This window comes from Paramacrobiotus metropolitanus, unplaced genomic scaffold, assembly GCF_019649055.1.
Source record: "Paramacrobiotus metropolitanus isolate TYO unplaced genomic scaffold, Prichtersi_v1.0 Parri_scaffold0000022, whole genome shotgun sequence".
In the NCBI taxonomy this organism is placed as follows: domain Eukaryota; kingdom Metazoa; phylum Tardigrada; class Eutardigrada; order Parachela; family Macrobiotidae; genus Paramacrobiotus; species Paramacrobiotus metropolitanus.
Window position 1 is genome coordinate 309,112 of NW_026570242.1, and position 15,161 is coordinate 324,272.

Sequence of the window (15,161 nt, forward strand, 5' to 3'; positions counted from 1 at the left end):
TTGCACTGGCAAACAAACCTGTAGAGAATTGTAATTTTTATAATTCGTGATAATGATGCTGCTAGCCAGCTAGCGTAATCAAGCAATGCGCTAAAAGTGCCGTAAAGTACGTATCACGAATTCTGTTGGCTATCCAACTTTTCGCCTGTTCACTGGTTCATTCCTCGTACGCTCGCACCTCGCATCCCTTGGGACGCCACTTGATGTTCTCGAAATCCTTCACCAGCGCCGGCAGTCCCGACGGTCCACACAGTCGTTCGGGGTCCAACTTAACACGCGGCCCCATGACACGTTTAGGCTTCTTCTCCGCAGCTTCCTCTGTCTTTCCATCTTTCCCATCGTCGGTCTTCGCAGCAGCATCTTTGGCTGTCGAAGTCTCGCCATCTCGCTCGCGTTCCAGTTCGTCCATCTCATCAGCCAAACGATCATTGTCATAATTGGCAAACGCATAGTCTTCTTCCCCGGATTCCGAGTCGTAATCGCCCAGCGAAATGGAATCGTGTTTAGGCATGGCGGTGAGTAACGTCAGTAAGGTTTGACGACGGTTTAAAACGATGAGAATCCACGAGAGAAACACTAACTTTGCACGTCTGATAATAAACAAATGGAATTAACAAATGATCGATCTCTTGATTCTCTTCAGCAGACAATTGTTACTGATAAATATGCATAATAAGCGCAGTATTGTATTTCGATATATCAAAAAAATGAATATAGATAGAAAAGATGGATCTTCGCTTTCTTCGGACTGTAGAAACGAAAACAGATTTCCAGTTGCCACTTTCCACTGTTTCGAATGAGCCCGCTCTCCTGCAACAGTTCTTGCATGTGGCTGCCGGCTCGTGGTAGGTTGGAAATACCGTCCGCTTGACGTTGATTTCCGTTTCCGGTTCAGTTTGGTAACTTCGGTTTGCTGAGTCTGGTTTCGAAACGTCACAAAATCGTGATTTTAAAAACAAAAAGCAAGGATCTCCCTTTCCCCTTTAATATTGTTGTGTATAATTATTTCCGAATTGCAGCATTTGCTATTGTAATAAGAACTGTTAAGTAATAGATTTCCAGTCAATAACCTCACGGAGTAATTGTAACTCGGTGGATAATGTCGCAGGAGGGGCTAATCACTTTGCTCAGTTTGCTGATTAACGATTGATATAATTAAGTATCAACTTGCACGACAGTACGAGTATCAGCCTGGCTGCTTGGAAGTAAAATCCCGTTTTGTTTTATAACTTGTTACTTGGGCTTTTATGACTTATGATCTGGCGCAATCAAGAGTTATGTCGGGAACGTTTCAAGATCTCAAGGTAAAAAAAACTGTGAAGTACATAGTACTGTAAATTAAACAAGAACCGTTTTATCTTTGAATGGTCTACAATGTGAGATTTTCATTTGTCACTCAGTTTGTGGACAGTATTTTTACTCGTTCAGTCGTTCGTTGTTGATTTTACCCAGAACTGACGAGGTTCATTGTTCCACGATTTAATTCTTTAGCTCAAGTTCTTGTCTTGACAGCAAAATTTCGAAACTGCAAAGCAGTTGACTGTCGTGTACTAGTATCAGTAGTATGTGATTGCTTGCAGATATCGGACTTCGTTGACAAGCTGGCGTCGACAATGCGCGGATTGCGAGCGCTTGAATCTCGTTTAATCGACATTACAACTGCCGAAGCGGGAAGAAGTGGTGTTGGAGAAGATTCTGGCGAAGAAGCTGCCAGTTCCTCTCTGAACACTATTAACGGTGAATTGGTAAGTCGGAAATGTCAACTGACTGCCATTTCAAACACCTATCGTGGATGTCTTCCACTACGTATTTCATAACGTATAAGTAATTCTTTAATAGGGAGTAGCCAGCAAAATTCAACACGCGATAGTTCACACTAATTCACAATCAAAACGCGCAACGCAGAATTATTTCAGTTGTTTAGATCTCGTGCAGGCAGGCGGTACAGCGGGGTAATCGGGGGTATGCGGTCCAGTGGTATTTATTGCGGCTAAGCCGCAGAGGTTGATAAACAGTTAAACAGAAACAGTGTGAATAAATTCCCTGACGCGTGCGAAATATATTTGGGATGTCGTACATAATCATTAGTACCTGTATTTCTGCGTCTACGTGGTATAGATTTAATGTTTGCGGAATGGTGTGGCTTTTTGGTTTTACTGGATCGGGTTTATCTTCAGATAGTTTGCAAATTGTGCGTAGAATACTCGTACAGTAATAATAATACAAAGAGATTTGTGAAAGATAGTCACTGTAGTATCATTAATCTATCGCTTTGTTTGGTTTTTGTGGGGGATTGTGGTTTTCAGACGAATGACAGTAGCAGTTTTCTTAATGCATTAATATTTACAGCTCCAAGCAGTCGCGGTTGTATACGCGCTTCTATAGCAGTTGACACCAGCCTTGTGAGAAATTAATAATTTTTATCAGTTATTTGTTGCGAAGATCTACACCAAAGTTTCAAACATATTGAATCCCATGTTGCAATCAAGACAATCAAAGACCACAATAAAAGAACTTAATCGACGTCTTACCCTAATCAATAATCTTTTTAGATTTAAAAAAATTGCGCAGATACCATAGCTGCCATACAGTGAGGCCGCACAGCATGCCCATTCCCATCACGGACACCCACAGAAACATGGACTCAGTCTGCAGACGGTGCGACCGCATCTTATACTGCACTTCGTTCATGTGCGTCATGGAAAAAAAGAGGATTTGTGAGAATTCTTGCAGTATAAGCAGCTCTTTCTCCACGGTGGTCAGATTGAAGGCCATCCAGTCGCGTTGGCGCTGATCGCGATGAGCATTAAAGCTGAGCGTGTTGGTTAGGGTCAGATTAATGCGCCTGTCTGTTTTTTCGCGCAGATTGCTCCCGTGCACGGTTACGGGTTCGGTGGGTAGGGTACTTTCGAAACAAACTGAATACCTGTCGTCTTTGTCGACGACAAACACGAATTTCCCATTGGTTACAGCGCTCTTCCAGTAGACGATCTGTCCCTTTGAATCGGTTACCCGTAAGGAGGTGGGTACGTATGGGAGACCTTTATCCGTGGCTGGTGTCACGTTGTAGAGTCCGTTGATAAATATGTGGGCTACAACGTCATCGTGTATGCATCGGGGTTTGCTGACTTGCAGGTTGAATTCCAGTGCCAGGGAGGGGATTATGATTGCAAGAAACGTTAAAATGTAAATACACACGGCACATTTAAGAACTACTTCCCGAGCTATTTTGATTAAATTTCTAATCGCCATTATATTTACTTGGATAATTAAAATTTAGAGAAAGCAGTAAAAGCAACAGAAATTTGGATGAGTGCGTAAATACGTAAAAGTGTGGCCTTAAACATGTGTGAATGATGTACACCCAGTAGAATTTATAATCGAACATGGTTTCCAGGCAGAAACAGTGCTTCTCCTCGTACTTTGGGAAGGCTTAAAATTACAGAGACTGATGAGTTTGTTTGTGTACTTACTTACTAATTCTACTTGGTGCAATTTCAGTTTTGGACGTTTGTTATCGCGAACACTCGAATTATTTTTATTTTTGAGCTGGCCGGCAGCGCGGCTCCGGTCGATTAATTTTTTAAAGTACATAGGTATCTGTATCGGCAAACCATGGGAAGTTTTGTATGCATATTGCATGTATAATCGTTGATAACTAAAAGCACATAGTATCAAAAGCTCTTGGATGTGTAATGGGTTTACGTAGGTAATTTTCTGGATTCGGTATAGCGGTAATTACTGCATTTCTTTCCGAAATTCTCATGCAGTACCGAAATTTCAGTATAATGGTACTAAATTAAAATATAAGCTAATTTGGGTACCAGAAACATATCAAGTAAAATTAAATGTCTAGTAAAAGTTTGAATGATAGAAAAAGTACATTCATATCGTTGAGGTAGACAGCGGCATTTCGTGGCACCAAGTGTGCACATTAGTATAATGTGCACACTTGGTGCCACGAAATGCCGCTGTTTACCTCAACGATATGAATGTACTTTTTCTATCGTAATTTATTGTTTGTAATTTATTGTCGTTTATTGTCGTTTATCGTATTTATTGTTTGTAAGCTGTTTGAAATCCCCTGAACTTGTTACTGTATCTTGCGCAGGTTTCTTTGCTGTCTGATCTTACTCTGGTCACGAGTTAATAACGAGCGAATAAAGTGATAATGAGTAGTTTTTGCGCATCTACACGGAAGATTCGATACATTTCTTTGATTTCTCGTGTTTTTTGCAGGAAGATCTGGAAATTATGACCGGCATACTTGCCAGCAAAGAAGTTATTCTACGGATTCAGCAAATATTACGGGAGAAAAGGAACAAACGGCGCAAATTTGTCTCTAAAAAGGTCGAATCGTGTTCGTCGATTCCCATCGACAGTACCATAATTCGAAAAGTTCCTGCTGGAAGTTTTAGCCACCTCAGCAGAGAAGTGAACAAAGCGGCAGAACAGCAGCCTACAAGCAGATCAGCCAAACGGCGGCAACGGAGACTGCAACGGATTGCTCAGCTGTATGAACGGATGCAAAATTGTCGCAAGTTGTATAATATACGAGCTGCCGCAGCTGTGGACCAGTCTGGCTTTTTGACCAACTTGGATGATATGGAGAAGAAGTTGAAATATTTAAGGGAAAAAATAAAGAGACCAAAGAAACCCGATTGTGTGAATGTAAATGTGGATATCGCGAGTATACCTTTGCCTAGCGAACCATTTGAAGAGCAGTGGAGATCAGAAATCACGGCTGTACTTTTTGGAATGGATGAAGATGCATTTCGCTCGTTCTCCGCGTTGCAGTCAAGAACCGTTGGACAGTTATTGGATGTTCGAAGGCAATGGGATGCATATGTTACCGGCAATGAGAAAGGGTCGTCCATACCGATTTGCTATTTCCTTCCTCCTTCGAATCCAGTGAATGGCTGGGCAGCATACAATTCGTAAAATGCAGCGATGTGTTATTGTACTTAACACTATAATACGGTTACTTTCGTCATCTGCGATGAAGAGTGTAATGGTTATATAGTGGAAGAAAGCATATGGCTTATGGAACTTTGGATTTATCTACGTAATAAAAACAATTCACTCCAACAAAAAATCAATATTCTAGCGGATGGAAGTATGTATTTTCAGCACAATAGTATTTCAGAATCTTGAATTCTTAATTCACAGTATACTGTTTGTTGTCCTCTAATTCCTCTCCGACACAAGTTAGAAATATCGTTCTTTTAATCAAGAAAGCTTATAAGCGATTTTTACGTTTCGTAAACCGCAATACAGAATAACGATGCAATTCTTAATTGGAAAGCATGTTTTTTGTCGCCATGAATCATTCAAGATCGCGCTTCACAGAAAATATTGATACGATACATACCTTATAAAAATAACAACACAGAATAATTCCCGTCGGCTCCTCCCAGAACCTTAGTACCTTGACAACAAATGTTGGGTTTTGATAATTCAAACGTTGGCAAAATTTATTTTAACTGCTTGCTAAGCGTGACTAATCATCATGTTATTGACCGAACAGCGTTGAATGCGCCACCATGAGTAAGAGAAACTGACCGCATTTTGTTTTCAAGGTAGTCTTTTTTGGTTTTGACCACTGACCTTTGGCCTACACACACACGGTACTCGGTTTCTGCGTTCCCTATTCGTCCAACAACTTGCTAAATGGGGGACAATGGCGCCCGCTTTGCCAATTTCAGTGTGAATCAACGGTGGCCAAATCATATTAATATCGATGTGTTCCGTCAGACCTTGTGTCAGGCATCGGATGGCGATCTCTTTCTGCGCTGCAACGAGCTGCAGGAGCGCTACTCGCGCCTCAACTGCGCCATCCGCGAGGGAAAGGCCCTGAAAGTGGAACTGACCCGTCGCTGCAGCGACCACATCCAGCATTTGGAGGTGTTTGAGGAAGAAATACGACATCTGGAAGCGGCCGCTCATGACAAGCAGATCAAGATGGAGGAGAACCAGCACACGGCGACGCAGTACAGCTGCGAGGCAGCGCTGCTCATGAACCAGGCCGCGCCGAAACTCCCACCGGTCGCCGAGGAGACCGCCATCGCCGGGGATCTGGCTAAGCTGAGTGATCAGATCTTTGAGATGTATGCGGCGCTGCTGGTGTTGCGCGCGGGCGAAATCATCCTCTTCGAGGATATGAAGAGTAAGCTGGAGAAGCGTCCGGCGTGCACTCGCAATGTCAAGCACCAGGTGAAGGAGCTGCGGAAGAAGATTCGCGAGTATGAACACACGATACTGAATTTGACGAACGAGCAGAAGAAATGGAAGGGGACATTGAAAGCGGGCAAGCTGAATATTTGTCGCCGTGCCCGCCAGCAACACAATGGACTGAAGGAGGAAGCAGGCAAGCTGAAGCGAACGATAGACCTGTTCAACGAAGAAAAGGAGAAGCTGGCGGTCATTGCCAGAAACCTGGAGGACTCGCTCAATACGACGCTAGGTAAATTAAATGACGAAACGGACTTATTTACGGACAAAATAGATCCATATTTACCAAAATTATAACAGTTACTTAAAATAATAAGGTCATACAGCGACAGATCTTTATTTTTTTTACTAGTGAGTTTTGCAGCGTAGTGTACTGTAGCCTGTACGTCTGTAACATCCGTTTTTTGACATAAACAAAGCTGATTTTACGAAAATTTATTGACATCTTAAAAAAATTCAAATATTCTGCAAAGACATTTGGTGCGCTAGAACTAAAACGGCCGAAGATCAGGAAATTGAATGACGTTTGATCAGAAATACCGCACTACATATATAAACCTGAAACAAGCGATTATTATTTTGCAGGAGAACACGAGCTTGCCGAACTCATGGAGCATTTCGAGCCATTGGTGGATCCGAATAATCAAATCCACACAGCAGGCGAACAACCCGGCGCCAATTTAAGAAACATGTTCAAACCCAAACCGGCGGTGTCCACAATGTCCGGCATGCGCCGTGTCTCCGGGGTGGCAGCCACCTCCGTGGAGCAGGCCGACAAGGTCAACCAGCTGCAGAAACTCTGGTTGGACAGCGTAGCTACGAAAGTGAAAATGGACGGCAACATCATTCGGGCCAATTTCGATATTGAATTGCTGGAGGCGGCGCTTACTGCGGAGAGCTATTATGACAATAAGCGACCGGAATGTGAGCGCAAGCGCATCGTCAGGACTATTGTTCACTCGGTGGCTAGCGATGAGTTGATGGGATTCAAGGATGCTGATTTGGGCGAGTACTTCGATCCGGATGTGAAGTTCCCTGGCAGGAATCGATGCTTAGAAGTGAACTAGTGCCGCTCGGGTACTGATGTGCCCAGGATCAAGGTTTTATTTGCTAGCGCACATTTCTTTTTAATTATTTTATCAGTGACAATTGGCAGAACTGCGTAATTTGCTTATCATTAGTTTTTATTGCATCGAAATTGTTGGTGGCTCTTGATACGTTTCTTTGTCTTTTACGAAGTTGATCCTGTTAACTTAACTTTTTCTTAACAAGCCTGAGGACTTAAATTTTTGTTTAATTCCGGATGAACGACAAGTCGACAACACAGTAGTACCTCTAATTATGTATGCCCTCTCCATTTTTAATTAGTACGTTATTAAGGCGCGGTGCATCCTAATGATATATTAATTTGTAGGACCGCCAAGTACATACATTTCTCAGCGATTCCCCATTTTTATTCTGAACGGAAGCGTAATTTCTCATATGCAAAAATTGATTCTAAAATCCAGAAGTCAGAAAAACAACATGTTAAACAATAAAACCTCCTGATTGACAGGCCAAACAGTTTATAGGTACCATATCACAGTGATTTGGCCACTGGAATGAAAGAGACTGAAAGAACTTGAGGATTCAAAACACAAATACCACACGCAGAGGTGTGAAGCGTCAAGAAAATGCAGGCACAATTAGGAACATGCGCAGATCACCAGTGCGTTTTCTGCGCTGATTCCAGCATCTCCAACAAAAGCTTCGGCACGGTGACCTTTCCAGCTTCTTTGAGTATGAGCCAAAACCGCCTGGTCATACCGTCCAGTTGTCTCAAATGGGGCAACAGCATCAAAAGACTTCCGATTCTACTGATATTATTGACATACTGACACAAAGTTTGCATAACCATCTCCCTGAGTAAATTGCGATTGTTGGGATTCTCCAGTGGACACCCACCGTTGAGCAGCACCAGGCATTTCATCAAGACGTACTCTTCTCGTGTTAGCCTGTATTCATTGAAATATTCTACCAACTGAATGGTCTTTGTATATACATCCTCAAAGCACGCCTCTGTGGCCATATTTGATGTGAGCATCAAGTTGGTCGCAAAGGTCAGCGATTTGCAGTTGGGAGAACTGCTCTCCATGGAGCGTGCGGCGAAACTGAAGATCACGATTTCACACCATGTTGTTTGCAGCAAATGCATCTGATCGTTGAGCGGCAATTCCAGAAATCCCGGTACTAGTTTGGCCCAGCTGATAACGGCCACTAATTCTCGATCAACAGCATCCAGGATGGCTGTCTGAACTTTTGATCCGTTATCCAATGGCTCGGATATTGCTGCCGCTAAAGGTGCGGGTTCATTAGACAATAAAGTAAACAAAAGTCCATCCAGTTCTGCGGTCGGATTTCCTACAAATATGGTTTAAAAACAGTGCCTTGCATTCTTCGCTACTTTGCAGTGCGCGGTAATGAATTTTATCACCTCTGGTGTTATAGGGATTTTTGGGAGGGAGTGGTCTGGAGGTTGTCGGCTCGGTGGAAGTCGGCTCGCCGTGAACATTTCGTTTGTATTTTTGACGGCCGCCTCGAACCCTGTCGAGTCTGACACCTTCCTTCAACATCCCAACAGAGAGACATTTTCGATATCGACAGGCTTGGCAGGCTTTTCGTTGGCTTTTGTTTATGGGGCAATTTCTGCTCTTTCCGCATTTGTACTCAATACTGCCTTGGATGGTCCGCTTGAAAAATGCTTTACAAGCTTCACAGGAATTAACGCCATAATGATAACCACTGCTAGCGTCCCCGCAAACCAGGCAGTGTTTTTTATCGTCCAGTTTGGTAGAGGATAGGTAGTAAACTGCACCAAAAAGTTGGTGCACAGAGGCACGGACTTGCTCAGTGAAATCGTGAGTTGTCAATACAAACCCACAGATCGCCAAATAAACATGCGGCACCAAAGCCTCACATTCAAGAGATATGGCGAAAACTGCGGTGGGGGTTTGAAGTTTCGGCCAACGATAAAAACAGTTCTTGTAGTCGCATCATTAGCTACTGTATTTAATTTCTGGGCTGCGTACAGTTCAGAAATCTTGAATTTCTGTACATAATATTAGTGCATTCAGTTGCAAGGTAACATGATCTGTATGAAGAGGCTACTTGTAAATATTTTGCATCTACCGGTAAGTATTAGTCCGGCAATATCAAATCTAAAACATGAATTTACCTGTATAGTTTATCTGTATAATTTACCTACTAATAAATTACCTGTGTTTGCTGATAAAAATTTACACACGTTTCTGTCAGTCGGCCGATAACTTTGGTTCTGCCGAAAACTGACTTCACCGAAAATAAGCTGCAAACGTTTTTCCGGTAAATAAAGTGAGCAAACAGTTTGCTCACCATTTTTTTTTCCCATGCCCGTACAGCGAGTTTTAGCACATTTTTGCTTTTCAAGGTTCTGAAACGAAATACAAATACACTACATACATAGTTATCCTTTCATAACGTTTTTACTCTAGAAGGAAGAATTCCCGGCCTCCCGCAAACCGAAGGTGAACACTAGCGCCAAATTTCAATCGTTGTTTAAACTTACTACGTACTTCCGGTCGTAATTTGTTGTTCTCTCTTTTTGTGTTGCGGCGGAGCCGTGCTCGTACAGCAATAATTGTAGCTGCAATAATATTATTACGTAGACTGTTACTCTAACAATGTAAGTCTTTGACTACAAATGCCGAATATCCTGCAGCTGTAATAACCACGAAAATTAAATGCGGGTTGGCCACTTAAAAAGTAATTTTATTCGCTATTCAAAGCTCAAAGGATAAACTTGCCAAAAAAACAGAGCACAAGAAATACGCCACAAATTTATATACAAAGCATTTCTTACGTAGAATAACTAGATGAGCATACTAACCAACGAGCAGCAGCAACTCGCAAGAGCCAAAACACTAATGAGAGCATCAATCTCGGTTCAGATTCAAAACGTAATCAACACAGCAACACTGCAAATGCTAAAGCTGTACAAAAGATACAGCAACTACATCTTCGCCATTGTCTTAGACAGTTGCCGTTTTCGAAAGCAGCTCCTTTTATCACTGGCAAAGTAAGGGGCTGTTTTTAATTTGGGTATACTCATAATCCGATTTATAGTCAACCGACTCAAAAGGCTTCGGCATTGAGGTCATCCAAAAACCGGCATTCTGTCAACCTACAAGCAGATTAAAAACGGAATGTGTGCGAAACTGATTGTGATAGGCGTACTCAGCCTATTTGTGGAGGTCGCGATGGTGGGTACTGTGGCCCTTGGCAAAGCGGATTCTGGAGCCACTTCGGACAGCAGAACCAAAAGTAGCTGGGAGATTTTCTGTCAGCGGCCGTCAGATGTCTACATGTGTCGATTGGACTGTCAAACATATCCGGATAGATGTAGCAGTTCGCATTCATAATACTAGTGGGAGGAGGTGGATGCGGCACCATTGGAAAAGGATAAGGAAGAGCACATTGTGGCGGTAGAGTTGTTGTGGTTGTGCGGGTTGTCCTCGTCTACAGAAAATTCTAACGGTTAGTATACTAAGTTACTGATCCTCTAATTAACAAATTCATATTTACAGACGACCGCCTGTGAAAAATACGACAGGGTGATCGAAAACCTTTTGTAAGTACTTCATCATTCGTAGATTGCTAACTGGTCTGCTCGCAGGCAACGAAATCTGAATTACCGTCGTTAAAGGTATTATTGTAGTTGTGGTATGAGTCGTCAAGGTGGTGGTAGGCGTTGTGGTGGATTTAATGGTTGAAGTGGTAACGGGAGGGATCGAGAAGGTTATCGAAGTGGCTGCTTTTGCAGTCATGGAATTGGCAGATTCCGCTGTCAACTGCAACTTTTCTGTCATGACAGGCAAGGCTCGGTTGCTGACTACAGTCGATGGGGCTACAGCTGTAGCGGGACTTGGCAGGACAACTGGTTGTATTGTCGCATTTCTAGTCGTCACACCCGCTGAATTCATAACCGCACCCGATGACGTGGGCGTAGAAATGGGTGCGGCGTATCTGTCAGTCGTTGATGCTGTGGCAGCAGCTGTCGCGAATGGCGTACTAACCATGACAGGGGTTTCAGTGGGGATACTTACTGACACAGTCGCTGTAAAGAAGCGAGGAACTATAGTGCTTGTAGTAGCGCTGTTGTTCGGCTGGATAACAGCCACAACTGAGTTGACTGGTGGGGTTGGAGTGGCTTCCATTGACCAATTAGTTCTAGCCGTAAACGATGCCATGGGGGATTGTTCTGAAGTCGTCCAAGCAGGTCTCGTGGTGGCCGGCCTTGTGGTTGTTGTCACAGTCATAGCTGAAGTGATTGGTATGGTAGTCGTTGCGATAGTTGGGGTAGTCGTCGTAGCCGGTATCATTGCGGTCGCCTTAGTGGACGTTGAAACCGTTGCCATGGTGGTGGGCAACATGGTTGCGGGCAACGTGGTCGTGGTAACCGGTGTAGTGGTTGTCGGTTCGGAGGTCATCGTAGTGGTCGGCTCCATGGTCGTCGTAACCGGCGTCGTTGTGGTCGGTTCGGAGGTCACAGTAGTAGTCGGCTCCAAGGTCGTCGTAACCGGCGTCGTTGTGGTCGGTTCCATGGTCGTTGTAACCGGCGTCGTAGTGGTCTGCTCCATGGTCGTCGTAACCGGCGTCGCAGTGGTCGCCTCCATACTCGTCGTAACCGGCGTCGCTGTGGTCGGTTCGGAGGTTGCAGTAGTGGTGGGCTCCGTGGTTGTCGTAACCGGTGTAGGGGTTGTCGGCTCGGAGGTCGTCGTAGTGGTCTGCTCCGTGGTCGTTGTAACCGGCATCGTAGTGGTCTGCTCCATGGTCGTCGTAACCGGCGTCGCAGTAATCGCCTCCATACTCGTCGTAAACGGCGTCGCTGTGGTCGGTTCGGAGGTTGCAGTAGTGGTCGGCTCCGTGGTTGTCGTAACCGGTGTAGGGGTTGTCGGCTCGAAGGTCGTCGTAGTGGTCTGCTCCGTGGTCGTTGTAACCGGCGTCGTAGTGGTCTGCTCCATGGTCGTCGTAACCGGCGTCGCAGTGGTCGCCTCCATACTCGTCGTAACCGGCGTCGTTGTGCTCGGCTCCGTGGTCGTCGTAACCGGTGTCGTTGCGGTTGGCTCAGTGGTCGTCGGAACCAGTGTAGTGGCTGACGGTTCGGAGGTCGTCGTAGTGGTCGGCTCAGTGGTCGTTGTAACCGGCATCGTAGTGGTCTGCTCGATGGTCGTCGTAACCGGCGTCGCAGTGGTCGCCTCCATACTCGTCGTAAACGGCGTCGCTGTGGTCGGTTCGGAGGTTGCAGTAGTGGTGGGCTCCGTGGTTGTCGTAACCGGTGTAGGGGTTGTCGGCTCGGAGGTCGTCGTAGTGGTCTGCTCCGTGGTCGTTGTAACCGGCATCGTAGTGGTCTGCTCCATGGTCGTCGTAACCGGCGTCGCAGTGGTCGCCTCCATACTCGTCGTAAACGGCGTCGCTGTGGTCGGTTCGGAGGTTGCAGTAGTGGTGGGCTCCGTGGTTGTCGTAACCGGTGTAGGGGTTGTCGGCTCGGAGGTCGTCGTAGTGGTCTGCTCCGTGGTCGTTGTAACCGGCGTCGTAGTGGTCGCCTCCATGCTCGTCGTAACCGGCGTCGCAGTGGTCGCCTCCATACTCGTCGTAACCGGCGTCGTTGTGCTCGGCTCCGTGGTCGTCGTAACCGGTGTCGTTGCGGTTGGCTCAGTGGTCGTCGGAACCAGTGTAGTGGCTGACGGTTCGGAGGTCGTCGTAGTGGTCGGCTCAGTGGTCGTCGTAACCGGCGCCGTTGTGGTCGGTTCGGAGGTCACAGTAGTGGTCGTCGGAAGCGGTCTCGTAGATGTCCTGTGCGTGGTCGTTGTAACCTGCATCGTAGTGCTCGGCTCCGGGGTCGTTGTGACCAGTGTCGTTCTGGTCGGCTCCCTGGTCGTCGGAACCGGTGCAATGGTTGTTGGCTCCATGTTCATGATAACCGGTGTTATGGTAGTTGGCTCAGTGGTTGGTGGTGTATTTAGGGTCATGACGATATCGGGTACTTCTGTTGATAGCGGTGTCGCTGTGACCACTGGATCTAAAGTAAAAAATACAACATTTTCATTTGAGTACTGATTTTCTTTGTCAGCTGGGGGGGGGGGCACGACGTTATAACACTCGAGCCAGTTTAGGTCGGTTTTCTTTGTGAAAAAAAAACCTTTCATGTAACTGCAGCGATGTTTGGGACTACAGGTAATTGCGCATATCAACTGCATGTGGTGTACACGTGAATAGTGGCGACAATACTGACACTATCTGCACTTATCGAATATGGAACGCTCTGGTCAGGTAAAATTGATTCGCTTTCTGAACTGTCTAAAGCCGCCTCGCTCGCTGCGTAAACAGTTGTTCCTAGAGTGGCGTAATCCAAAGAGAAGGGTACTCCCTTCGAATAATACCGTTCGGTGGCACCTCAACAAAAGCCGATGATGGCGTCGATATTGCACTGGTTAATATACTGTCCAGGGAGGTCGTGGTCAGGGTTCTGAACAAACTTGATAATGCTGTAATTCTTCCGGTTTCAGTGGCTGATGCATCCGTAAACGGGTTAGTCCGAAAGGTCGATCTGTAACAAACTCCAGCAATACATCTTCCCAGGCAGCGCCCATGGCATGTAACGGGCTCATCTGTGGTGGTGCGTGTTGATGGCTGTAAGTCATCATAACCATAAGCTCCTGCAGATTTTTTAAACCGATGTTGAGAAAGAAAATTAGTGTTGCCTCTCGCTGAACCTGTTGCCGTTAACGAACCGAACAATGTTTCGTCCTAAAATTAAAATATTAACACTTTGATGCAAACCAGAAACGTAAACATCTTAGAACGTATGCGGAACAAGCGAAACAAGGCTGTACCGCGTGCGCGGAAGGCGGATTCATGGATAAAAATTCCATGGGAACAAAGATTAAAAATATCGTTTGTATCACATGCATCCATGCGGTGGTGATAATAGTAACTCACTGATGGCTTTTTTATTGCACATGATAACTTTACGGGAATGAGGTTGGTACAGTTCACACTTTTGTAAAGTAAACTTAAACTCTTAAGAAAAAGAGTGATGGATCCAATGGGTAAGTGTGAAAGTTTTGGAGAGTACGCACGCCAATATGTATTTACGGTTTGCGTTGCTAAAGAAATGACTAAATTATTTGTTTGGCATTAATTTTTTGTTTCTGCTTAGGTGGGAAGTTAGTTAGGTAGAAGGTATGGTAGGGAAGTTCAAAATTTTATAAACACGGATTTAAAGTTTTCATGTTTTTATTTCACCAAAAGGAAATTAATCTCTTTTCTTTCGCTTCGGTCAGGGCCCCACTCAGTAGTAATGAGCGAAATCTGAGCCTTCGTTCAGTGCAGTCTTGACGTAAATCATTGTTAGGCATTTAGTACGTCAGTATGATCACATTATCTTGCACCACGGCGGTACGAGTGCCTTTTTCTTTTCTTTGTATCTGTACTCCTGAATAGCAATGCACGTTTTCGTCCATTTTTTGTGACCTTTCCGGTACTATATATACTTGCGCCTTTCACTCAATAATTTACATTCGTCATTAGAGTTTTTGCGCACAGAAATCTTAATTTCGGATCACAAAAGACTTATGCATGCCGTTATGTTACGTTATGCAGGTCACGATATGCGGTAGATACCACCATGCAGGTTTTGCATGCATAAACCATAGTGCCGAATGGTAGCGGGATGAGAAAAAGGCAGTGCCGGTAACAGTTGCGTTTATGTTGAACTTTAACGTGTCCGATCACCGAAAATTATATTGTATCGACCTACTGTATTGTACATATGTAATTAGTCTTTTTGACTGCATACAATTTCAGCCGAACTGTTCTTTCACTTTTGTTTGCCAAATCGCTGAAAATGAGAG

General features: G+C 44.8%; 4 protein-coding genes across 7 annotated transcripts; 2 read left to right on the forward strand and 2 right to left on the reverse strand.

Moving 5' to 3' along the window:
- The first annotated feature begins 902 nt into the window (after window positions 1-902).
- Window positions 903-5,342, forward strand: LOC129586968 (uncharacterized). The gene is made up of 3 exons (XM_055480531.1): window positions 903-1,304; window positions 1,581-1,745; window positions 4,240-5,342. The coding sequence occupies exons 1-3, from the start codon at window positions 1,248-1,250 to the stop codon at window positions 4,939-4,941; spliced, it is 924 nt and encodes a 307-aa protein (XP_055336506.1). The 5' UTR covers window positions 903-1,247; the 3' UTR covers window positions 4,942-5,342.
- Window positions 5,343-5,478: 136 nt separating this feature from the next.
- LOC129586967 (uncharacterized) lies at window positions 5,479-7,564 on the forward strand. Its single transcript, XM_055480530.1, has 2 exons — window positions 5,479-6,463; window positions 6,817-7,564. The coding sequence occupies exons 1-2, from the start codon at window positions 5,671-5,673 to the stop codon at window positions 7,296-7,298; spliced, it is 1,275 nt and encodes a 424-aa protein (XP_055336505.1). The 5' UTR covers window positions 5,479-5,670; the 3' UTR covers window positions 7,299-7,564.
- Window positions 7,565-7,671: 107 nt separating this feature from the next.
- Window positions 7,672-9,637, reverse strand: LOC129586845 (steroid hormone receptor ERR1-like). The gene is made up of 3 exons (XM_055480311.1): window positions 9,560-9,637; window positions 8,705-9,251; window positions 7,672-8,631 (listed from the first exon to the last, which is right to left on the reverse strand). Exons 1-3 carry the CDS (start codon window positions 9,635-9,637, stop codon window positions 7,934-7,936), a joined length of 1,323 nt encoding a protein of 440 aa, XP_055336286.1. The 3' UTR covers window positions 7,672-7,933.
- A 364-nt stretch (window positions 9,638-10,001) lies between these two features.
- LOC129586900 (mucin-2-like) lies at window positions 10,002-14,398 on the reverse strand. 4 transcript variants are annotated; one of them, XM_055480391.1, is made up of 6 exons: window positions 14,142-14,398; window positions 14,040-14,055; window positions 13,702-13,938; window positions 10,941-13,327; window positions 10,483-10,764; window positions 10,002-10,429 (listed from the first exon to the last, which is right to left on the reverse strand). In XM_055480391.1, exons 4-5 carry the CDS (start codon window positions 13,275-13,277, stop codon window positions 10,483-10,485), a joined length of 2,619 nt encoding a protein of 872 aa, XP_055336366.1. In that variant the 5' UTR covers window positions 13,278-13,327; window positions 13,702-13,938; window positions 14,040-14,055; window positions 14,142-14,398; the 3' UTR covers window positions 10,002-10,429. The 4 variants fall into 4 exon arrangements, with proteins under 4 accessions (XP_055336366.1, XP_055336364.1, XP_055336363.1 ...); XM_055480389.1 differs by having other exon boundaries at window positions 13,689-13,938; XM_055480388.1 differs by having other exon boundaries at window positions 13,689-14,055.
- Between the last annotated feature and the right edge of the window lie 763 nt (window positions 14,399-15,161).

What these genes read in the sequence shown, in the direction of transcription:
- LOC129586900 (XM_055480388.1), bottom strand. Translation starts at nt 14,219, where the DNA reads ATGCATGTGATACAAACGATATTTTTAATCTTTGTTCCCATGGAATTT. An exon ending in TGTTGAGGTGCCACCGAACG is followed by an intron (nt 13,328 to 13,688) that starts GTATTATTCGAA and finishes TTTTTACTTTAG; the next exon opens with ATCCAGTGGTCACAGCGACA. An exon ending in CAATAATACCTTTAACGACG is followed by an intron (nt 10,765 to 10,940) that starts GTAATTCAGATT and finishes AATTTTCTGTAG; the next exon opens with ACGAGGACAACCCGCACAAC.
- LOC129586967 (XM_055480530.1), top strand. Translation starts at nt 5,671, where the DNA reads ATGGGGGACAATGGCGCCCGCTTTGCCAATTTCAGTGTGAATCAACGG. An exon ending in CTCGCTCAATACGACGCTAG is followed by an intron (nt 6,464 to 6,816) that starts GTAAATTAAATG and finishes ATTATTTTGCAG; the next exon opens with GAGAACACGAGCTTGCCGAA.
- LOC129586968 (XM_055480531.1), top strand. Translation starts at nt 1,248, where the DNA reads ATGACTTATGATCTGGCGCAATCAAGAGTTATGTCGGGAACGTTTCAA. An exon ending in GAACGTTTCAAGATCTCAAG is followed by an intron (nt 1,305 to 1,580) that starts GTAAAAAAAACT and finishes GATTGCTTGCAG; the next exon opens with ATATCGGACTTCGTTGACAA. An exon ending in ACACTATTAACGGTGAATTG is followed by an intron (nt 1,746 to 4,239) that starts GTAAGTCGGAAA and finishes TGTTTTTTGCAG; the next exon opens with GAAGATCTGGAAATTATGAC.
- LOC129586845 (XM_055480311.1), bottom strand. Translation starts at nt 9,637, where the DNA reads ATGGGAAAAAAAAATGGTGAGCAAACTGTTTGCTCACTTTATTTACCG. An exon ending in TGCAGCTTATTTTCGGTGAA is followed by an intron (nt 9,252 to 9,559) that starts GTCAGTTTTCGG and finishes TGCGACTACAAG; the next exon opens with AACTGTTTTTATCGTTGGCC. An exon ending in AAATCCCTATAACACCAGAG is followed by an intron (nt 8,632 to 8,704) that starts GTGATAAAATTC and finishes CCATATTTGTAG; the next exon opens with GAAATCCGACCGCAGAACTG.